We start from the raw sequence: 22593 nt of genomic DNA on the forward strand, positions 1-22593 counted from the left end.
CCCACACTGTCACTGAAGTGCACTTCCACGGTGCAGCCTTTGGGATCATGCCCTTTTGTCTAGTTCCCAAAGTCTGTTGCCTATTTGGTGCCACTTTGGGTTGTGATTCCCAAGAGGGCAGTGGCTTTATGCATTAGTGTGACTTATGGTGTCAAGGGTCTCAAGGGATCAGCCTAGCTGAAAAATTAGGGCTTTGGATGAGGCACCCCACCCCCGCCAAAAGGGGTTATCTGAATGAGGCAAATGGAACAAACTTAACCAAGCCAATCTGGTTAAGAGCTTACAGGTCTGCAAACCGAGGAGGTGGATGAACTGATGTCACAGGACCCTTCCATCTCTGACCTCCTCAGAGGCTAGGGCATTAACCCTGGGGGAGGGGGGCTGCCCTGCCAAGCCTGAGCTGGAGCCGGAGGAGGGAGGCGGGGTGAGTGGGAGGGGCAGAGAGAGCCTGGGGCGTCCGCAGTGACCTACATCTGCTCCCGGCACTGTCTGTCCACCAGCAGTCCATTCAGAGCCTTTAGCGGTGTGCAGCAGCTGGAAACAGAGAGGAGGGAGCAGACAGGAGGCTGGAGGTCGGCGGTGCGCCCAGGTAAGTGGGTACCTGGATGCCCACCCATGGCAGAGCAGGGCAGAGATGGGGATGCTGGAATGCTCTCTAACTTTTCTACTCAGGAAGGGGCAGGCAGTGGGCATGGGATCAGCCTGGGGCACGTTTGCTGGCTGGCTGATTCCACCCTGGGGTGCCTGTACAATCCCTTCTAGAGGACTCCAGGATATTTGGAAGAGAGAATCTCAGTGAGTCCTGTCTGAGCAGTTTTGTCCTGGCTCTGATTTTCCAGGCACTGTTTGGCTTAGAGTGTGAAATGATGATCAGGTTAAAAATCTGACTAGCTGTCTAGAATAACGACTTCAGGTCTGGGGCTGGTTACATCTTGATTAATAACATGGTCAAAGCAGTTGAGACAAGCCCCATTTGACTCTTCCTGCCTCAATTCTACCAGTTTGGAAGGTGGAGGCAGCAGCTACCTAGAGACGCAAGACGACGGCAGGTAGGGGCAGGGGCGAGCAGTGTTGAGGGCTATTGTTCCGGGACAGACCAGGAGACACTGCCCTGGGCTCCAGGGCTGAGAGTCATGATGGGCTGGGCATGACACGGTTGCCCTTTGGTGCTGAGAAAAATTGGGATTTCTTCTCAAAAGGGCAAAGAGAATTCATGGGAAGAGAATTCATTTCCTTCCTCCTCCCCTCTGATTGAGACCATACCCCTCTAGTCTCCAACCAAGCAGATCTCTTGCCTGTTTATCACTAACCTTGTCCCAAATCTGGCTTCCTGGAGAGAATGGGGGTGCAGAGGGCAAGGTGGCCGAATCTCGGACCCTTAAGTTCCTGTAGGGGTTCTGCTTCTCTCTCCCTTCTCAGCTGGGACCTGAAGGCAGGAGGCCAGAGGGAGAGCAGCGGTTAGCATTACACTTCATGTGTGACAAACAGCGGAGTAAGGGACTGAGAGCTGGTAGCGAGGGTGATGGGGGCGGGGGGTGATGAAAATGAAGATGACAACGAAGGTGTCCCTGTTGAACGCTGACTACTCCAGGGTGGGGGTCGTAGACAGGTGCCGGGGCATGGGACTGGGGAACGGGTGGGACACAGGCCCCTGCAGCTCCCGCCACTCATGATCGGCTGCGTCCTCCTCCATTGGCGGCTGCTCTCCATCATCCCTCGCCCTCCCTCATGACTCCCTGCTGCGCAGCGGCTGTGGCCCTGTGACCGCTCCAGAACGCAGTTGGCGCGCCGTGGCATTCCAGCGCGCTGGGGGGCAGCCGCTGGCCTGTAGAGGGGACACCTTGAGGCCAGAAGTGGACAGTTGTGAAATGGAAGTGTCAGTTGGAGGGAAGAATTTGCTCTGTCATGTGTGATTCTATCCTGAACACAAGGCTCTTGGGGAAGGGAACGGCATCTTCAAAATGGAACCCCTCGGCCACGGGCCAAGCGCACAGGGGGTGGGACTGCTGGAGAATTTTTTCAAGACATCCCCCCACCACTGCCCTTCAATTCATGGCTCTCATCAAGGCTCTCATCCCAGCCCAGGGCCAAGTCCCCTCTCTCTCCTGGGTGGCACTCCCCATCAGCCATAATGGTAGGGGGCAATTGTGAAGAAATCAGGGGGAGATAGTGGTAATGGTGGTTGCAAAAGGCTGGAGAACATTTTGGTCACCTGACACTATAACTCACTGGCTTCAGAGGGGGGCCAGATGGATTTATGAGGATCCTGTCAGCCTGGGTCAAAAAGAGCTGAAGAACAGACAACTAAGGGATTCCCCCCTGCAGATCTGGTCATCAGTAGGATTCCAGATTGGTTGAGGGTGGGAGGCAGAAGGCTGCCGGGTCTTACTAGAAAATCTCAGAGTTAGGGGAGGAGCCAGGAGTCCCAGAGAATATCCCTGGCAAACTGACATTCCAAAATCAAGAGGGGGCGGTCCACTAAATAGCTAAAGGAATCCCAAACGCCAGGAATTTGTTTTCCCTGAGCTTCGGGGAGATTATGTCTCACCCTCTGAGTGGCCATCAGACCTGGGGACACACTCAAAGGCCAAGCCACCAGCTCAGGCTGTTACAAGCTCACCAGTTACAGGCTCAGCCCTGTGGTCTCGATTACCTGGGAAAGGTACAACCAAGCACCAACCTGCCCTCTCCCTGTCTCTGGGCAGGGAATTGTAGGACACAAATCGGTGTCATTAGGTGGGGTTAGAGAAGCTCTCAGGGACAACAACTCTACCCAGCTCCCATGCCAGAGAGCGACTGATGCCCCGATGGTGTGGGAGAGATGGGGTAAGACCAGCCTGCACCTCTCATAAACAATTCTGTCTTCTGTTCTCAGGAGATCAGCTGCACCCTCGGTAACCAAAGAGGCACCCAAACTATGGCAGGTGAGAGAAAAGCTGACCTCCCCTCCCCTGCCCTGCCCCTCATCTGGGCTTCTCACTGGCTGGAGGGGAGGGAAGGATAGGGCTCAGAAGTCTTTGGGACTTCACCTGTCTCTTGGCTCTTTTTAGTCTCGGCTTTGGGTTTTAACTTGTTTTCCTGAATAAAGCCCCCCCATGGGGAACCCCTTCGCATTCTCCCTTCTCCAGCTTTACCCCCATGACGCTCCCAGGGTCTTCCTTGGGTGCTCCCTGCCCACTTCCCAGGGGCTCCATTCACACTGCTGGAGGACTGTCAGATTCCACTAGAAAATTCAAACGCCCTGCTCACAGGCAGGAGCTCTGGGAGATAGTCCTGCCCCTGGTAGGATAGTGAGGAGGGGTTCATGGTCCTTGGGTGCCTGGGTCGGTGCTCCATTGTGTCGAAGGGCCACCCACAAGGAAGAGTAGGAAGGGCTCATCTCCCTTTCCCCCACCTTTCCCAGGGAAGCCCCTCAAGAAATCCCGCCTTCATGGGGTGAACATCCAGCAGCTGGTGGAGGATATCCCCGAAGGCTTCAGCACCCCAGACTTCCAGCAGAAGCCCGTCCCCATGGCGCTGCAGGAAGGTGAGACCTGGGAGGGGAGCTGCTGAGGGTGTGTGCAGTGGAGGGGGCTTGGGCGCTGTCCTTCCCAGCCTGCCTCCCAGCCCCCAAGTCCAGCACCAGGCCACGCCGTGTTTCTTTATACTTGTGCGGTGCCTGCCTGCCTGGGTCCCCTGAAGGGCAAGGGACCTGAGGAGCCGAACGAAGAAAGGGAGTGAAGACATACTACGGTATGCTGAAACAAGAAATATTTGGGAATAAGATTGGGGGATGCTAACCGTGGAGCGGGAACGGTGGTGGTGTTTCTTAGCGCCCTCCCCTCTCCCTGCCTCCGAGCAGCTACTGTAGACACTATAAAAAGGAGTTAAGGGGCTCCTGGGTGGTTCAGTTGGTTAGCGCCTGGCTCTTGACTTCAGCTCAGGTTGTGATATGGTGGTGAAATCAAGCCCCATGTTGGGCTCTGAGCCAAGCACAGAGCCTGCTTGGGATTCTCTCTCTCCCTCTCTCCTGCCCGTCTCCCGCTTGCACTCTCTCTCTTAATAAAATAAAATAAAATAAAATAAGTTAATTTGAGCCGTGTGAGAAAAGTGCCCAGGAAAGTGATGGCAGCAAAGGCTTTAGGGGGAAGGGATGAGAATTGGTGTTCTTTTACCAACACAGCTTCCTGCAATACCTTGAGTTTACAACATTCCGGTATAAGAAAAAGAATGGCACTTTATTTTTCTAAATCTGACTTTAAGTCACCACTCAACAAAGTCATGAGAAATTGTCTTTCATCACTGGGGAGGGCCCTTGGGTCTTCACTCCTCACTGATCTCTACTGAGATGTTCCTGGCAGGAGCCCAAGGGATTCCTTGAGGGTACGCAGCGCCCAGCCTTCCAGGCCAAACATGGAACTCGGGCGCTTTTCTGAGGCTGGAACCCTGTGTCTCCAGACCATCCCACCTCGAGAGTGGACATGGAACCTACAAAAGACTCATCCCCTTCCCAGTCTTGGGAGAATCCTTCAGACTCCTTTCCTTACCCACTTGCAAAGAAATACCCCCTTCTACCCCAAGCCTGCTTGCTTCCCCTTCCACGTGGACAGTCTAGCCACACTCTGTGATACAGAAGCCAAGCAGACATTGTCTGGAAATTCCTGATCTCCGCCTGGCATCATAAGAGCCTTGGAGTCAAGGGCACCAAGGCCTGACACCCTTTTTGGATTGGGTAGTTGAAATTCCTAAAGCAGTGAAAGTAACATAAATGAAAATCTCAACAAAAGTACACTGTCACCCCTCCCCTAACCTGCCAATCTTTTGACCACTTTTCCTGCCCCAGGGAAAAATGCCATCTTTCGGGCCGTGGTCTGTGGGGAGCCCAGACCCAAAGTACATTGGCAGTGCACCAAAGGTAACCTCAGTAACTCCAGCAAGTACGAGATCTCCTCTGCCCCTGGCAGCAAGGAGCACGTGCTACAGGTAAGATCTGAGTTCTCCCCCTGACCCAGGTCTACTCATTTCTTCCTGTCCCCTCGAAGGTCTCCCTGGTGGCCTCCAATCCCCAGAGGAGTAGGAGATGGTCCCAGTTGGGGATGAGTCCAATCAGCTCCATCCTGTGGCTCCAGGTCGCCTGAGCCAGATGTGGATCTGGCTGCCTTGCGGGTACCTCTGCTGATAACCTGGCAGGTGGCGGAGGCTGGAGCTTAAGAATTCCAGCTCTGGGGGCGCCTGGGTGGCGCAGTCGGTTAAGCGTCCGACTTCAGCCAGGTCACGATCTCGCGGTCCGTGGGTTCGAGCCCCGCGTCGGGCTCTGGGCTGATGGTTCAGAGCCTGGAGCCTGTTTCTGATTCTGTGTCTCCCTCTCTCTCTGCCCCTCCCCCGTTCATGCTCTGTCTCTCTGTGTCCCAAAAATAAATAAACGTTGAAAAAAAAAAAAAAAGAATTCCAGCTCTGGAGTGTGACAGCCTGGCTTCCAATCCCAGGCCCACCACCTTGGCCTTGGAAAGTTACTTACTTCTCTGTTTCTGTACCTCTGTTTCCTCACCTGTAACATGGGGCTGATAACGGTACTTACTTTAGGGTGTTGTTATGAATACAAAAGGTTGATGTAGAGTGTCTACTCAGTCCTGGCCTCCAGAGAGCGCTCTGTCCGTGCCGGCCAATATGAGTAATAATTACAGCTACCAGTCATGGAACACCTACTATGCGCTGGGCCTTGGGCTACACGTTTGACATAGATTATATAACTCAATCCTGACCATTCACTACTTTTTGAGATGTTATCCTCACCTTCTAAGAAACAAAGGTTCAAAGAGGTGAAGTAATATACCCAAGGTGCCGTAGCCCATAATATATGACAGAGATGATATTCAGTCCCAGATCCATCCGATCCAAAAAACAAAACAAAACAAAACAAAACAAAACAAAACAAAACAAAAAAACACGCGTGCTTTTTCTGCTATGCCACGTTGCCTCTGATGGCAGAGAGTTGGTACGTCTGCTCTCTGTCATGATCCAGCTCTTTGTTTTGGGGTCTGACTTTCTTGATGAAGGCTGGGGACTCCGCAAGGAAAGGGCTGTGTCTTGTTCATCTTTATACACTTATAGCCATGTCCAGTAAGTGGGGGAAAGGGAGGTGCTAGCCCTGTTCCCCTGGCCTTGGCCTCTCTGCAGATCAACAAGCTGACGGGTGAGGACACAGACGTGTACCGGTGCACAGCAGTGAACATGTACGGAGAAGCCACGTGCTCCACCAGGCTCATGGTCATCGAAGGTGGGCCTGTCCCTCTCCCCCTCTTCCTGTCTCGTCAGTACTTGGATGTTGGCCCTGCTTTTCCCCTCAGAGACCTCAGAGGCTGTGCAGCTGGTGGGGTAAAAGGAGAGAGGGACACCAAGGCTGCTGCCCCATCTGGTGCCAGAGCCCTTGGCTTTACCCACTTCCGCGCTAACTCTGCATCTGGTTTAAAAGGTGCACACTCAGCAGATGCCCCATGGCAGAGGCTCTGGATGATATTCTCTTAAACCCTTGGAATGAGGGCAGGAGCTGGAGGTTGGTGTCTGGTCCTGAATCTTCTGCTCACTCCTTCAATGGGCTTCATTTTCTTCTCTGGGCCTTAGTTCTCCACTGTACAAAGGATCCTTTGTACAGGCTTATGTCAGAGGTGACAGTCAGATATGTGGGGTCGGTTTGTTTGCTTTGGCTTGCACAATGTTTCCAAATTTTAAGTCACTTGTCCACTGGTAATAACGGGAAGGTACATGTCTCTTGAGAAAGCAGATATAGTCTTTCAATTGGCTATACTGTATACAAGTAACAGAAAACCCTACTACGAATAGCCCAAGAAATAGACACTTGAGCATGTCACATGATAAGAAGTCCTGAGGTCAGAGTCCAGGGATCAAACCACAGCTCAGGGCTGTCACGGGACAGCCGGACTCTTCCTGTCTCGCTGCTCTGCTACCCGAAGAGGCTGGTTTATCTCCTCAGAGTCATAAGACAACTGCTGCAGACCCACACTGAATCCACAGACAGATGCACCGGGTACATCTGGCCCTCTTATCAAGAAAGCCAAAGCATTCTCAGAAAGTCCTTGGAGACTTCTGTTTATATCTCATTGGCCAGAACCGTGTCACTCACACGGCCACTCCTAGTTGCAAGGGAAGCCAGTATTTAGCTTTTCCGGCCTCCTTCCTACTAGTGGGAGTGGATAGATGATGAGGACGAGGATTGGGAATGGCTGCAGAGTCAGCCAAATGGCAGTGTCTGACTTCTTTGGCAACATTGGCCTATACCCCGAAACGGCAGCTCCCAGGTGCCGGAAGAGCCCCTCCAGAGACAGTTCAGTGTGCTGTCACCCATGGTCACCTCACTCACTTCTGCCACCTCCCTGTCCCTGCAGCCATGTCAGTGGGCCTCCCCTGCATGCGATGATAATCAGGTGAGTTCCACCTCCATCATGCTAAGGCTCTGGGGTACCAAAGCTTATGACAGACAGACCATCGCCCTATTGAGCCCTCTTGCTGAGCCCTTGCTGTGACTTGGAGGTCAGTGGAGAGGGCAGGGCCCTGGCACTCAGCTGGCTCTCAGGAAGACCACCAATGTGTCTTGTTTCTCTCCCCTTCTGTCCACATTAACTCCCTCCTCTCCTCCTGATGGTCCAGTTGGCTTTCGGAAGAATCGGAAGAGGCACAAGGAACCCCAGGAGGGTAGGTGGAAGGGTGGCCAGAAATCTCCTTGGGATTGGGGGAATGGGCTACTCCTTGTCTGGTGCTCCCTACCTGGCCAAACCCTTACCTTATGGAGCATAACCAGTCCCCAGGAGAGCCTGTTCAAAAGCTTGGCTGTCAGCCATGGACCACAGGTCCTCAGACTGCCCACCCCACCCTACCCGCATTGCTACGGAATAGCCCCGTGTTAGCCCCTGGGCATCCCATCCTGGGCTTGGGGCCTCATTCCTGCTCCTTTTCTAGACCTCAGGAAGGAGTTGATGGACTACCGAAATCTCCTGAAAAAGAGGTGGGTCTGGGCCCGTCCAGGGGCAGGGGTGAAGGCTCCCTGCTACTTCCATGGGCAAGCCAGGCTCAGCTCTCCACTCCACCGGCTAGGAAGCTAGACTGCAGGTGGCCAATGGGAGGAGGTGGAGGACTGACCTGGGAGCTCCGCCGCCTTTAAGCTCTATGTCCTTAATCATCTCTCCTGTCTGGGTCCTGATTTACTCCTTTGTAAAAGGGGATGCTCTGCTAGAACAATGATATTTTTAAAAAAGTGTTAAAGTAACAGAATAATCTGCACTCTCCCCCTTCCCCCCGCCCTGCGCATCTTTCTCAGAAATACACAAAAAAAGTTGTTAGGAGTGGTGTTTCTCCTGCGAGCAAGTTTGCACTATGGGGAGAAGGCGGACGCACCCATCTCTAGGTCCATCGTGTCCTGACAGTGGTCAGTCCCAGAGCCCAGCTTCCCTGTCCCTTTCTTCCAGGGCAGAGAGGGCAGCTCCCCACGGGCCCCTCGGGGGGGGGGGCAGGCCCGGGAGACCAGCTCCTGGGGCTCCCCCAGGGCTCCTCCGGCCTCTGACCCGCCCACCCTGCTCCCCAGGGCCCCGCCTCCCACCAAGAAAAAGCCGAACCTGGAGCAGGTGTGGCAGCTGCTGATGACGGCCGACCGCAAGGACTACGAGCGGATCTGCCTGAAGTACGGCATCGTGGACTACCGCGGCATGCTGCGCAAGCTGCGGGAGATGCGCAAGGAACACGAGGACAAGATGGCCCAGGTACCCTCTCCTGGGCCGCAGCCCGGTGCCTCGCGGGCGCCCCCTCCTGGAGCTGGGCTTGGTGGAGGACCCGCCCTCGTCCGCACCGTCCCCGCCCAACCCCGGTGTCGGGCCAAGGACCCAGGCCTGAAAGTCCACGACTTGGCTTTAAAATCTGGCTCTGATACTTACTGAAATCTGGGGCTTTGGGAAAGTTAGGGCCTCCGTGTCTTGGTTTCCTTATTTGTAAAATGGGTGTTCTAGACATACCTGCCTCTTAGGCTTAGTGAGAGGATGAACGAGGGAAGGTCCTTAAGGCACCCAGCCCGGTGCTGCAAGGGCTTCCGGTCAGCTGTCAGCCTCCCCAGACCTTGGATACCTGTCTTATTTCTAAACGCTTCCAGTGGAGGGAATTCCACAGTGTCCTATAAACTGCAGGAACTTCTGCCCTGGGTTTAACCTAACTATAGCATCAGTCTGATTTTGTCTTCTGGAAATGCAAAACGACTAGTTTCCATCATCCTGAAAATAGTATTTTATCATTTTTGAAGGTGGTTCATCAAACATCCTGGGACTCAGTTTCTGTCCTCCAGGCTTTCTCACTGACCTTATCACAGGGCTTTGCACACAGTGGGAGCTCAACTAAATTTTTATTGGACGGAATAACAGATGAACAGAAAAGCCCTCCCAGGTTCTCAGAGCACTTGGACACCTGGGGTCCTTTCTCGCTTTCCTTGCTGACCTGATGTCTCACCTTGGAAAATTTCTTCCCACCTGTAAAATGGGCAAATGCATGCTCCAGTGGGGCCCTGGGGGGCTGGAGTCTGCGGGTTTGGAGTGCCCTGATTAGAGAGCTCAGACAGCTCCCCGGGCGGGTTTGTCTTCCCTAGTATGTCAACGCCATCTCCAACCTGAGACACATCAAGGTCAGCAAGGAGGGGGTCGCAACGTTTGGCCTGGAGCTGGACCTCAAGTATTCTGGGAGCAAGATTTACCTGTATAAGGTGAGGCCGGAGGAGCCATTGAAGGGGGAGGGATCTGGCAGGGATGCTGCAGGTCCTGGGCGGGGAGGAAATAGGGGCCCACGGGTTCTCCTCTGGGAGCAATTCAGGTCCACAGATGGTGAGTCCTGCATCCTATGGAATTCCTGGTTCGGGTGAGGTCAAACTTCGGTGTGGACAGTTCGCAGAGTGCTCTTACCTCTCATTACGCAGCCAGGTTCTCCAGCTAGGGCACGGGGACAGGCGGCGGCAGGGGTTAAAAGAGGATTCTGAGAAATCCCCCATCCAATTCTGCACCCCCATCCATCTAGCTCTCTCTCCAGAGATCTGACACATCCTTGCATGGGCTCCAATAGTAACTGCCTGTCAACAAAGTGGGAACTGGGGCAGATGTGTGTGTTGGGGGAGGAAACAGAGCACAGCAATTCTAGTTCTATCGTCAGACTCATCCTGGCTCCACCACTTACTGGCTGTGGGACCCCAGGCAAGATGCTTACCGTCCCTGTGCCTCGGGGTCCTCACATGTAAAGTGAGGGTCATGCAGGACCTATCTCATGGCACAATTAGAAGATGAATGAGATTATATATGATTTACCACTTTTCTTAGCTCTGTTCTCCTCCTGCCCCCTCCCCCCTCCCCTGGGCTTGCCTCGGTTTCCCTGCTCCAACTGGTCCTGCTGCCTGTCACGTCTGGTCTTCCCCGCAGCCAGGCTTCCCCTGGCCACCTTGTGTGACACTGTTGTGCCCCCCCAACCCCATCCTGCCTTCCTGAATCTATACCCTCCTCTCTCTTTTCTTTTTTTCCCTAGTTCTATCTCTTTCTAATATACGTTATATTGCCTGCTTATGATATTGGTTGTTTGTCTGTGTCCCTCGTAGAATTTTAGCTCCCTGGGGGCAGGAATCTTTGTTGTATTCACTGATGCGCCCCAAGTACCTAAAACAGTGCCTGGCACACAGTAGACAACCGAAGATGAGCTATTATTAGTATCTGGCACATAGCAAATCTATCCAGGCTTTAGCTAAAGTGGGCGTGGGTATAGAGTACTAGGTTTTGTAGAGCCCTGAGGGTATCTGATAGAACTCTCTCACGACCCTCTGGGAACAAATTTGCTGCCCCCCCCCCCAGGCTCCTGATGGTGCCTCCTTGCCCCCTGCTAACCCCCTCAGGCTGCTTGGTAGTTGCTCTACTCAATCTCAGCTGAGATCTCCCACTCTCAGGTGCCTCTTGGGTAACACTTACAGATTATTTACTCCACGGTGAGAGTCAAGGACACTCCTAGGACATTTATTCCCCTTCACCTCACATTCCCTGTTTTCAAGGGCTCTGAGCCCTGCTCTCCACCCCCTGCCCCTGTCCCCCTCCCATCCCCCGTGTGGTTCCAACAATATGTTGTCTGGTGCCTGGGCCAGTGAGAGAAAGCTGTCAGAATGGGGTTGGGGCAGGAGGTCCTGGGGACCCGCTGAGGCCCTGAACCCTCCTCTTCCTTTCTCCGCCTCAGGATGGTGAGATGATCCCCTACGGCTTCGACAACCAGATCAAGCACTGTCTGCGGCACCTGGGGAAACGCTACCACTTCCAGATCCGGAACCTGCATCCTGAGGATGCTGGCATTTACCAGGTCAAGGTGGAGGATGTGGAAATCTTCTCCACGGAACTGGATGCTAGCGGTGGGTGCTCTTCCCCTCAGAAGTTCGAATGGGGGAGATCCGTAAGGAGGGGGGCTCATGCCATGGTTGGGGGGAAGAGAAATGTGATGTGCCCCCTACGCCTGCCTTGCAAAGACTGTTCAGAAGAGGAAGATACACCCAGATGTTAAATTGAAGTGATCTCTGCTTTCCAAAAGTCTTGGTCCAAGGTCTATGTTCTCTTGGTGCTGAGTTCCAGCCACAGACGTACAACATCCATGCCATACCCCTGCTCACAGACCTTCTGCGGCAACCAATTATTTCCAGATTAGGTCCAAATTAATACCACTCCTCCTCGTCACTCCTTTCTGATGCAGACTCTCACTTCCCAGAACCCCCCCCCCCCCCCCCAGCAAGAAGCTCTACCCAGGTTAGGCACACTTGTGCCCCGTACAGACCTCTTCCTTCCCTGCCTCTAGTGCCCACACCTCACCTGGGAACCGTCCCTTCCTCCCTCATCAAACTCTGCCCCATCCCACAAGTAGCTGCGTATGCAATCTCCACCCCCCCCCCCCCGCGCCCCTCCACCAAAGCACTTGACAGCTCCAGAGGCTTCCTGGGAGGAGGAGAGACTGGAGAAGAAAGCTTTGGGCAGATAGAGTGTAAAGAACATGGTTCTAAATCAAGGTTGAGAAAAAAGAGGGCATGAGATCTCTGGTATACCTGGGCATATGCCTGGTATAGGGGAGAGGGGCAGGGGCTTTGGAATCAGCCAGACCTGGGTGTGAATTCTGAGCGGGTTGCCTCTTGGTTGGGTAAAACTGGGGCAAATCGTTGAACTTCTGAAGCCTCTGTTTCCTTTCCTATAAAAAGGAAATAATAATACCTACCTTGGAAGTGGTCACAAGAATACATAAGATAACATATATAAAGCACTGGCAGTCAGCATATAGGTTTTCTTCACGTACCCATCTTACCCCGAGATACAATTTCCGGATTTAGGATTACAGAATTCCAGAGCTGAAAACAGTCTTACTATTCGTAACCTAATTATAATCCCTCATTTTATAGGGGGGGGGGGACCGTCACCTGGGGTAAGGAGGTGACCTGCCCAAGATGACACAGGGGGTTTGTGGCTGAGCTGGTCTGAACCTGGGCTTCTGACCAAGCAGCCCCACCGTGTCAGGTCACACTGAGTCATGTTGCCAAGCTGACACCCCCATTCCTATCTCCCGGACAGCCATCCCCGCCAGAGTGGTGGTCCCGCTGGCTGAGACCCACTGTGAAGAGCAGGGTGACGCCGTCTTCGAGTGTGTTCTCTCCAACCCCTGCCCCAATGCCACCTGGAATTTCCGGCACCGGCCACTCCAACTCAGCAACAAATATGAAGTGTCTGTGTCTCCTGATGGGCTGACCCACCGTCTGGTGGTAAGGGGGGCCCATTTCTCAGACATGGGCCTCTACTCGCTTGGCACTGGGTTCCACAGCTCTAGCGCCTGGCTGGTGGTTGAAGGTGAGTGGTTCACACCTCTGTCTTTCCCTGCCTCTACCAAGGCAAGCCTCAGGGCCGAGGAGGGCATGAAGAAGGTCAAGAGTAGGGGCTCCCTTTGGTCAGTCATTTGCTTTTGAGGATTCCTTCCCTGTCAGAGAATGAGGAAGGCTCCCGAGATCGATTCCTGAGCTGTTGTGATGTAGGCCCTTCACTGCCAGCCGGGTCGACCTCAGCTATATCTCCTCCAAGAGGCCTCTGGAATTACTCTGGGGGTGCAGATCCAAGATGGCCTGAGGGTCCTGGCCAGCGCTTGGCCCAAGTTCAGTATGGGTGAGAAGTCCCTGGGTTAGGCCAAAGAACACCCTTAAATCCCCCTAGGGATGTGGGCTCAAGGTGATCTCAGGAAACTAAACTGGGCATTTGTAAGGCAGATGTTGGGGCAAATAGATCTTTTAAAAACCATGCAACTGCTCGTGGCAGTGTGATAAGGAGATGAGTTTGGGGTTATGCGTTTTCTCCAAAAATCCTCACGAAGCACATAGCAGCAGCGGGATGGTCTGTGGCTTGGGGGCTGGGGGAGGTGGTGATAGGATTCATCTATCAGTGAGCTGGCACACCCTGGCTTCTGAGATGGTCAGCTTTTTCTCTACTGGGGAACCTGAAGGTCAGTCAAAGCAGTTGGGGTCAGACAGGTGCCTTGGCCTGATTTAACGGGTCTTTTCTTTCGTCTCTCTGTGGGGCCATTGACCTCTCACCAAAGCTGGGAAGGATAAAGGCCTCATGACCACAAGTGATTACCACCAGCTGCAAGCACAAGGAGCCCAGACTTCAGAAGCAGAAGATTCCAGGCGCGTCGGTGGCAAGGGAGGGAAACCCAGAGAACAGGGCCCCCTGGAGGGCTCCCTTAATGGGGCCAGGCCTGCTTCTGAGCTACAGCTCACAGCTGGCTCAGAGACAGGTGGCCTCGGTGGGCATGGCTACTCCTTGATGGAGGTTGATGGGGCAGCTGGCTCAGCCTGGGGCCCTGGACAGGCAAGAAAGGGCTTTGGGGAAGCAGAGGGATACACAGTCACTCCCCCTGGGGAAAATCAGCTGCACAGGGAGGGAGGCTGGGACAGAAGCCTTCCAGGGAGCCCCTATCCACAAGGAGAAGGCCTGGAATCAGGTTTGGGCCTCACGGAAGGTCAACAGCAAGATCATGGCAGGGACAGTGATGGGGACAGATGTGGTAGGACAGCAGGAGGCTGGGAGGCTAAGTCCAGGCACTCTCAGGTGGGAGGCCTGGGAAGCGGTGGGGAAGGAAAGGAATACAGAGAAGATCATCAGAGTCCGCTGGACAGGCATAGCCAGGAACAACTCTGCAGTGCTCATCTGGGACCTGGGAGGGGAAAGACAGCTCTGAGGGGATCCCAGTCTGGTCCTGTGGGCTCTTGGTCAGAAGAGGAAATGATGGAGATTTTGCAGGAGGGAAGCCTGGGTGAGGTGGAGGGAGGGGGTGATCGGAGCAGGGAAAGGCAGAAAGGAACAACAAGGGCAGTGTGGGGTAGTGGGACTGACCTGGGGGAAGCCAGAGACAGTCATAGGGCAGGTGGTCCTGGGGCCCAGGAGTACTCTGGAGAAAGAGCTTCTAGCTCCAAGGCAGGCATAGGCCCTGAGTCCTGGGGCTCTCAGGGAGGTAGAGATGCTCATAATGGGGAAGCAAGGGGTTTCTGGGGGCCAGAGGAATCTCTAGGAAAGAACTTCCAGGAATCATCAATATCTGGTAGCAGAAAATTCCCCCTGGGACGAGAGGGGCCTGAGGACAAAGCTGAGGGTTCACTACAGGCAGATGATCGTGGCCCAGGGAAGTCTGTGGAGGGCGGAAAGGGCTACAAAACTAGCCCTGGAGGCCCAGGAGGTCCTGGGGGCTGGGAAAAGGGCCTACAGGGACTCCGGGGAAGGGAGGGCCAGGAGACAGCAGGGGGCTTGGGTGAGGCAGGGCATGACTCCGGAAGCCTCCAGTATTCACAAAGCTGGACAGCAGGGCAGTGGGGAGCAGAGGGTAGTGGCAGAATAGAGTCTGAGGGCACAGGTCCTTGGGATGACACAGGGTCCAGCCTCAGCAAAACTGGGGCTCACCGTGGGCCTGGAATGTTGGGGTCTAGTGTAGGGGATGGTGGTGTGGGTGGTGCCCAAGGGGCTGGACTGATGAGATCTGGTCAGGGGGTGGATACCAGAAGCCACAGGCTAATTGGGTCTCCAAGCCTGGGTGCTCAGGGGTCTGGGAGGACACTAGGAGACCCTGATGGGTTAAGAGGTCCAGGGACAACAGGTTCTGAACCAGACTTCTGGAATGGGTCAGGGGACTCCAGAGGACAAAGACCCAGAGGTGAGACAGGCTATGAGGATGGCTTAGGAGGTGCAAGGAGAATAGGACCTAGGTATGGTGGTGGCTCAGGGTATGCCAGGGAACTAGGTCTTGAAAATGCGGCTGGTTATAGTGATGGCTCAGCGACGTCAGGAGAAATGGGATCTGGTTATGGCGCTGGTTGTAGAGTTGCCTCTGGGACACCTGGGGGAACAGAGTCTGAGGAAGGGGGTGGTTATAGGCATGGCTCAGGGGTACCTGGGGAAATGTGGTCTGGAAACAAAGATGGTTCTGGTCCTGCAATAAGGGGGTCTGGGAGACTTGCTAGTCTCAAGAGTGGCTCAGGTAGCCCTGAAAGAGGGCCCATGGATGAAGCCAGGATACATCCAGAGGCCGGGGATGCATCCAGAGGCCAAGGGGATACTGGCCCTGGGGGAAGGCATCATTCTCATGGTGGCCTAGGGAGTCCTGGGACAGTGGAGTCTGTAGGTAAAGGTGGCCATGGGGCCTCTACAACAGTGGAGACTGTTGGGGAGGGACATGTGGAAGCAGAACCAGGGGTCTCTGGAAGAATAAGACCCTGGGGTCAGACTGGAGACTATGGGGACTTCAGAGCCTCAGGGTCTCTGGGGGCCTTTGGAGAAGGAGGCCATGAAGATGGCTCTGGGGGAGCAGGAGCCATGGAGCCAGGGTATCTGAAGGCAGGAGGTAAAGTGAATGACGGGGGTAGGACCAGGGACCTTGGTGCTAGGGCCTCTGGAGCTGGAGCTGGTCATTGGGATGATACCAGGTTCCCTGAGGCACTAGCTCCTCATGCTGGGGCCAGTTCCAAGAGCCAGGGGGCTTATGGCTCTGGTGATGTGCCGGGTTATGGGGGTGGATCAGGAATTCGAGGGCCTCAGCAAATTGGAAGGAGAACAGCTTATGGAGAAAGGTCAGGGGGTCTTGGGCCTGGGGGGATCGGGCCAGGGGGTGAGGCAGGTTATAAGGATGGTATTGGGCCCTCTGGGGGAATAGGGCTTGTAGATGAGGTAGGCTATAGGAAAGATTTGGGAGCTCCTGAGGGAATGGGTTCAGTGGGTAAGGCAGATCATAGGGGTGGTTTGGAGGGTTCTGGGAGAATTGGGTCAGGGGGTGAGATAGGTTATAGGGATGGTCTGGGGGGTTCTGGGAAAACGGGGTCAGGGGGTGAGGCAGGTTATGGGGATCGCTTAGGGGGTTCTGGGAGAATGGGGTCAGGGGGTGAGATAGGTTATAGAGATGGTCTGGGAGGTTCTGAGAAAATGGGGTCAGGGGGTGAGGCAGGTTATGGGGATGGCTTCAGGGATCCTGGGAGAATGAGGATGGGGGGTGAGGCAGGTTATAAGGATGGTTTGGGGAGTTCTGGGAGAATGGGGTCACAGGGTGATACAGGTTATGGGGATGGCTTGGAGGGTTCTGGGAGAATGGGAATGGGGGGTGGGGAAGGTTATAAGGATGGTTTGGGGGGTTCTGGGAGAATTGGGTCAGAGGGTGAAATAGGTTATAGGGATGGTCTGGGGGGTTCTGGAAGAATGGGGTCAGAGGGTGAGGCAGGTTATGGGGATGACTTGGGGGGTTCTGGGAGAATGAGGATGGGGGGTGGGGCAGGTTATAAGGGTGGCTTGGAGGGTTCTGGGAGAATCGGGTCAGGTTATGATGATGGCTTGGAGGATTCTGGGGGAATGGGGTCAAGGGGTAAGGCAGGCTATGGGGATGGCTTGGAGGGTTCTGGGAGAATGGGGTCAGGGGGTAAGGCAGGCTATGGGGATGGCTTGGAGGGTTCTGGGAGAATGGGGTCAGGGGGTAAGGCAGGCTATGGGGATGGCTTGGAGGGTTCTGGGAGAATGGGGTCAGGGGGTAAGGCAGGCTATGGGGATGGCTTGGAGGGTTCTGGGAGAATGGGGTCAGGGGGTAAGGCAGGCTATGGGGATGGCTTGGAGGATTCTGGGAGAATGGGGTCAGGGGGTAAGGCAGGCTATGGGGATGGCTTGGAGGATTCTGGGAGAATGGGGTCAGGGGGTAAGGCAGGCTATGGGGATGGCTTGGAGGGTTCTGGGAGAATGGGGTCAGGGGGTAAGGCAGGCTATGGGGATGGCTTGGAGGGTTCTGGGAGAATGGGGTCAGGGGGTAAGGCAGGCTATGGGGATGGCTTGGAAGATTCTGGGAGAATGGGGTCAGGGGGTAAGGCAGACTATGGGGATGGCTTGGAGGGTTCTGGGAGAATGGGGTCAGGGGGTAAGGCAGGCTATGGGGATGGCTTGGAGGGTTCTGGGAGAATGGGGTCAGGGGGTAAGGCAGGCTATGGGGATGGCTTGGAGGGTTCTGGGAGAATGGGGTCAGGGGGTAAGGCAGGCTATGGGGATGGCTTGGAGGATTCTGGGAGAATGGGATCAGGGGGTAAGGCAGGCTATGGGGATGGCTTGGAGGATTCTGGGAGAATGGGGTCAGGGGGTAAGGCAGGCTATGGGGATGGCTTGGAGGATTCTGGGAGAATGGGGTCAGGGGGTAAGGCAGGCTATGAGGATGGCTTGGGAAATTCTGAAAGAATTTGGTCAAAGGGTGAAGCAGGTTATGGGGACGGCTTGGGGGGTTCTGGGAGAATGGGGTCAGGGGGTAAGGCAGGCTATGGGGATGGCTTGGGGGGTTCTGGGAGAATGGGGTCAGGAGATGAGACCGGTTATAAGGATGGTTTGGGGGTTTCTGGGAGAATCAAATCAGGGGGTGAGGCAGATTATAGGGATGGTCTGGGGGGTTCTGGGAGAATCGGGTTAGGAGACGAGGCAGGTTATAAGGATGGCTTGGGAGGTTCTGGCAGAATCTGGTCAGGGGGTGAAGCAGGCCGTAGGGGTGATTTGGGGGGTACTGAGGGACTGGGGTCAGGAAATGAGGCAGATTATAGGGGAGGCTCACGGGTATCTGAAAAAATGGGGTCAGAAGGTGAGGTGGGCTACAGAGATGGTTCAGGGAGTTTCAGAGTAACAGGCACACAGGCTGGAGTGGGGTATGAGGGTGCACCCAGAGACCAAGAAGCCATAGGGCAAGGGTCAAGATACTGGACAGCATCAGAAGGGACTGATGGTGGCACAAACTCCAAAGATGGCTCAGAGAGGGGCAGAGGAAGGAGGCTTTTGAAAGGGGCACGTCCAGGACTGGGCTCTAGGACGACTGGGGTGCCAGCAACTACAGATGGTGCAGCATGCAGGGACGACCCTTCGGGCGCAGGGGTGTTGGGGATTCAAGGAGGGTCACAGAGTCTTTCAGATGGGCAGGACTCCAAGAAGGGTCTCAGGGGCCCTGGAACCTCAGGGGTCCCTGAGGCGCCGGGGGCTGTTGGCTCTATGGGAAAATCAGGTGTCAGAGAGTGGCAAGATGCTGCTGGGATCCCAGGGTCTCCTGGGGGCAGAGAGCCTCCCAGTAGGGAGGGTGGGTCTGCAGATCAAGCAGGGGGTATGGGGGCTTCTGGGTTTCCTGATGGTCAGGGCGCAATGGAGGGTGAGACGTGGGCAGATGCGGCTGCTCTGGAATGTGGACATGAGCAGGACTTCTGGAAAGCAGGCCCAGGAACACCAGACAGGGGTAGAGCAGCTGGCCTTGGGGGATTTGCACCTCGGGGAGGTGGGGACTCACAGGTGGAAGGCAGAAGGATGGGAGCTGCATGGAGGAGTTCAGCGGGTACAGGCCAGGTTCTGGACAGCAACCGGATGCCTGGGGAAAGGAATAAATCAGCATCAGGTTCTGCTGATGGACAAGGTGTAAGCCACACTGGGGCCCTAGACAGGGAAGACCAGGGATTTGGCCAAGGTAGCACAGGTGCTGGGAATCAGTCCCCAGGTTCCAGAGCTTCCAGATCTCTGCAGGAGAAAGATCCCACTTTCAGTGGGACCCATGATGGCTCCAGGAGCAGGAAGGGTGCTCCAGGCCAAGAAGGAGCTGGTGGGCGTCAAGGCCCATGGTTCCTGGATAGCAAAGGGTCAGGTCCTGGAAGGGGCAGGTCTATTGGCCCAGGGGACTCAGGTGTCCTGGAGGAAGAGAATTCCACTTATAGGGAGAATGGCTTCACCCAAAAACCTGGGGATTTAGGGCCTCAGGGAGCCTGGAATAGCCTAGATGGGCCCTTTGGCAGAAAAGACTCTGTAGACAGATCAGGGGGCATCCAGGGCATGGGCTTTCAGCTAGACAAAGGACATAGAGGAGAAAGAGGGTCCCTGGAGGCTGAGAATGACAAGGCCCAGGGTCCAGGTGCCCAAAAGGAATATGAGGGATGGGGAGCAGAAGAGTGTGGCGGGTCAGACAGAAGGCCTGGCCAGCTCAGAAGCAGGTCCCTGAGACAGTCAGGGGTGGAGGCTGGAACAGCAAAGAGAAGGGGAGCAGAGGAGGGCAGAGGCTTGGGGCAGCCACTGGGAGGAGACAGCAGAGGGAGCGGAGGGGTGACTCTGCACGAAGACTGGAGCCAGGAGCCCCCAAGTCATCTTGGCAGCAGGAGAGGTGGCAAGGACGGCAGGTCAGACATCTATGGCCAGGGGAGGGATGCCACCCCGAGTACCAGATCCAGATCCAAGCGTGGCACTGACGCTTTCTCCAAGGAGGCCCAAGGTAAGTATTTCTCAGGGGAATGGCTCCCGTGGGGTAGAGCCAAGGGCAACTGGAATGACTGGGTCGGTCTCAATTCTGTCTCCAGCCCCAGGAGTTTGTCCCTGCTGGCGCCCCTCCCCCCATTTTTAGGGATCTCTTCCCATCTAGGAAGCAGCCTCTTCTTCCTTGTGCAGGTGGGATCCAGGCTGCGTGGGGCCCAGAGGTCTCTGGGTCTCTGTCTTAACATCCTATGTCCAAAGAACTAGAGCTGTTGAAATGCTCTGTGTGAGCCACTCAGACCTCAGACTTCCCACCCATGTGACTCAAGGGGACCCTTCATCTACCTTGCATCCCAGGTCTCCCATACAAGCCTAGGTCCTGCTGAGAAGAAATGGAAGGTTTGGCTTTGCTGAGCCCAGCTGGCAGGATGTGGTGGCCTCCCAGGGCACAGTGTAGGCCATGGTCTGGGAGGCTGGGCCTTGGGGGGAATCCTTGGGTGGCTAGCCCCCCCAAACTCCCTCTGTGTATCTCCAGGCCCCATGAGCTACTTCTCCAAGAGCCTGGCTGACCTGGAAGTACAGCAGGGAGAGGCCGCTGTCCTCTCCTGTACCCTCACCCGTGACCTGGGCCCCGGTGCCTGGTTTAAAGATGGAGTCAAGGTACGGCCTGCCCCTGTGCTTTTCCAGCCAGTTTGTGGGAGGGGCCTCTGCTTACCCCGGGCGGGGGGGGGGGGGGTGGCCTGGAGGAGCTGGGCAGGGGTGGGGATGACAGGCTCTTCTGTGGCCCTTGTTTCCAGCTCAGCGCCCAGGATGGAATCACTTTTGAGCAAGATGGTCTCGTGCACAGCCTCCTCCTTGCCCACGTGCAGGGGCCCCAGGCTGGGAGGTACACCTTTGTTGCCGGCAACCAGCGGAGCGAGGCCACCCTGAGTGTCCATGGTGAGGCTCCGCCCTGCCCTGCTCAGCAGCCCCTTTGCACCAGGTGGTATGCTCCCCCTTTAGACACCTGACTGTGTGCTAGTCTGCAGCCAGTGACGAATCTCATCCTCAGTCTGAGAAGGTGATTTTAAAAAGCCGACCCACACTCTCCCTACCCTCTGTCAGGAAGAGAGGTCTAATCCTAGTCCCTCCTGCAGCAGATGAAGCCCATTCATCCCCTTGTTAGTCCTCTTGGGGAGGGGTCTTTACTCTCGGCCACATTTCCTTCTCCGGGTCCTTGTGTCCCCACCCCCCATGTGCGCGGTGCCCAGGCTGCCGTTTGACGCCCTTGCCCCGTTGTGTCTCTAGATCGCCCCGTCATCGCTCCAGATGTGACAGAGAAACTGAGAGAGCCCCTGGTGGTCAAGGCTGGGAAGCCGGTGACAGTGAAGATCCCCTTCCAGAGCCACCTCCCAGTTCAGGCTGCCTGGAAGAAGGACGGAGCTGAGCTGGTGGGCAGCGGCAGCAGCCGGGGGGTCCAGGTGGCCCTGGGGGACGGCTTCACTCGGCTGTGCCTCCCTAGCGCTGGCAGGAAGGACCGTGGCCAGTACAGCGTGACGCTGAGGAGCGAGGGAGGCTCCGTCCAGGCCGAGCTCACCCTGCAAGTTCTAGGTGCCAGCCCCGGCCTTCTCCCCAGCCAAGGCCTGAGGGTCCTGGGCTTCTGGAACCTCCCTGCCAGGAGGAGCAGGCCCAGAGTGTGGTCCCCGGGCTCAGATCCTCATTTGCATGCTGTTTAAGATCCAGACCTTCTCCACCTTGTCCTTTCTCCCCCTCTCAGACTGGTCAGGAAAAAGCAGTTTAGATAAATACAGGGCTGGGCTCCCTATGGTTGTGCTTCTCCAGGAGAATGCGCCCGGCCCCGGGAGCTAACGCACCCGGCCTTGAGTGGTGGCAGCAAGTTAGCGTGGAGCAGGGGCAGCCACGGTGGCACGTTCCACGTCACCCCTGTGGGTCTGTGTGTGTGTGTTGGGGGTGGAGACCGGGGACACCTCCGGGTAATGCCCAAGGCCCTCTGGACATTCTACCCCACTGCAGGCTTATCCGCTGATGAGGGGGGCAGTCTAGTGCCACTCCCCTCCAGCTCCTTTGACCCCCCCTTCTCTTCCTGCTCCTCTCGGTGGGACCCCAGACAAGCCCCAGCCCCCACAAGGTCCCCTGGAGGCACAGGACTGCCAGGGGGCTGGTGTCTGCCTCCACTGGCGGCCCCCCCAGGACGACGGGGGCCGGGCCTTGGAGCACTACGTGGTGGAGAGGCGGCAGGCTGGCAGAAGCACTTGGCTGAAGGTGGGCGAGCCCCCCGCAGGCACCACCACCTTCACCGATACCCACGTGGAGCAGGGCAAGAAATACACCTTCCGAGTGCGGGCTGTGACCTCTGAGGGGCCCGGGGAGGCCCTGGAGTCCACAGAGGTGCTGGTGGCTCCCGAGGGTAAGAGGGCTCTAACACTCCCGGGCTCTCCGCTGTGCCCAGAGAGTAGGCGGGGCTGCCCCAGACACTGAGGGACACCGGGGGTCTTGGGGCCCTTCTAGAGCACTGTGGAGACTCCTGACGTCAGCTTCCTTGGGGATCTGGCGGGCAATCAGGAAGCAAGATTTATGGGGTCTTCTCGTGGCCCTGGCTCTCTGGGAGAAGGGGTGGACAAGCAGAGCCCGCGTTCTCAGGAGCGTGGGTGGGGCAAGCGCCATTCTCCAGCAGATGCCCTCCATCTGGAGGGAACTTGAAGCTGAGGGGCCTCAGGGCAGCCTCTAGGCTCCCAGGCCACAGCCAGAACAGTGTCCTAGGGCAGGCTGGCTCAGCCCCCTGATGCTCCCTGGGAAAGAGCAG

General features: G+C 55.9%; 1 protein-coding gene across 4 annotated transcripts in view; it reads left to right on the forward strand.

Annotated features, from left to right (window-relative positions):
• The first annotated feature begins 445 nt into the window (after window positions 1-445).
• IGFN1 (immunoglobulin like and fibronectin type III domain containing 1) overlaps window positions 446-22593 on the forward strand; it is a 32457-nt gene continuing 10309 nt past the window's right edge. For 2 of the 4 annotated variants that reach the window (XM_045048850.1, XM_023247442.2), the window contains exons 1-16: window positions 446-589; window positions 2876-2924; window positions 3404-3526; window positions 4823-4962; window positions 6157-6256; window positions 7645-7689; window positions 7954-7999; window positions 8576-8750; window positions 9620-9733; window positions 11233-11401; window positions 12600-12872; window positions 13612-19812; window positions 20326-20450; window positions 20588-20729; window positions 21078-21380; window positions 21898-22197. In XM_045048850.1, the coding sequence (XP_044904785.1) occupies window positions 2918-2924; window positions 3404-3526; window positions 4823-4962; window positions 6157-6256; window positions 7645-7689; window positions 7954-7999; window positions 8576-8750; window positions 9620-9733; window positions 11233-11401; window positions 12600-12872; window positions 13612-19812; window positions 20326-20450; window positions 20588-20729; window positions 21078-21380; window positions 21898-22197 (8263 nt within the window). In that variant the 5' untranslated portion in view covers window positions 446-589; window positions 2876-2917. Of the gene's footprint in view, window positions 590-2875; window positions 2925-3403; window positions 3527-4822; window positions 4963-6156; window positions 6257-6282; window positions 7422-7644; window positions 7690-7953; window positions 8000-8575; window positions 8751-9619; window positions 9734-11232; window positions 11402-12599; window positions 12873-13611; window positions 19813-20325; window positions 20451-20587; window positions 20730-21077; window positions 21381-21897; window positions 22198-22593 lie in introns of those variants that run through there. The other 2 variants (XM_045048848.1, XM_045048849.1) reach the window with 2 other exon arrangements.

The sequence above is a fragment of the Felis catus genome, chromosome F1 (assembly GCF_018350175.1).
Source record: "Felis catus isolate Fca126 chromosome F1, F.catus_Fca126_mat1.0, whole genome shotgun sequence".
NCBI classification, from domain to species: Eukaryota; Metazoa; Chordata; class Mammalia; order Carnivora; family Felidae; genus Felis; species Felis catus.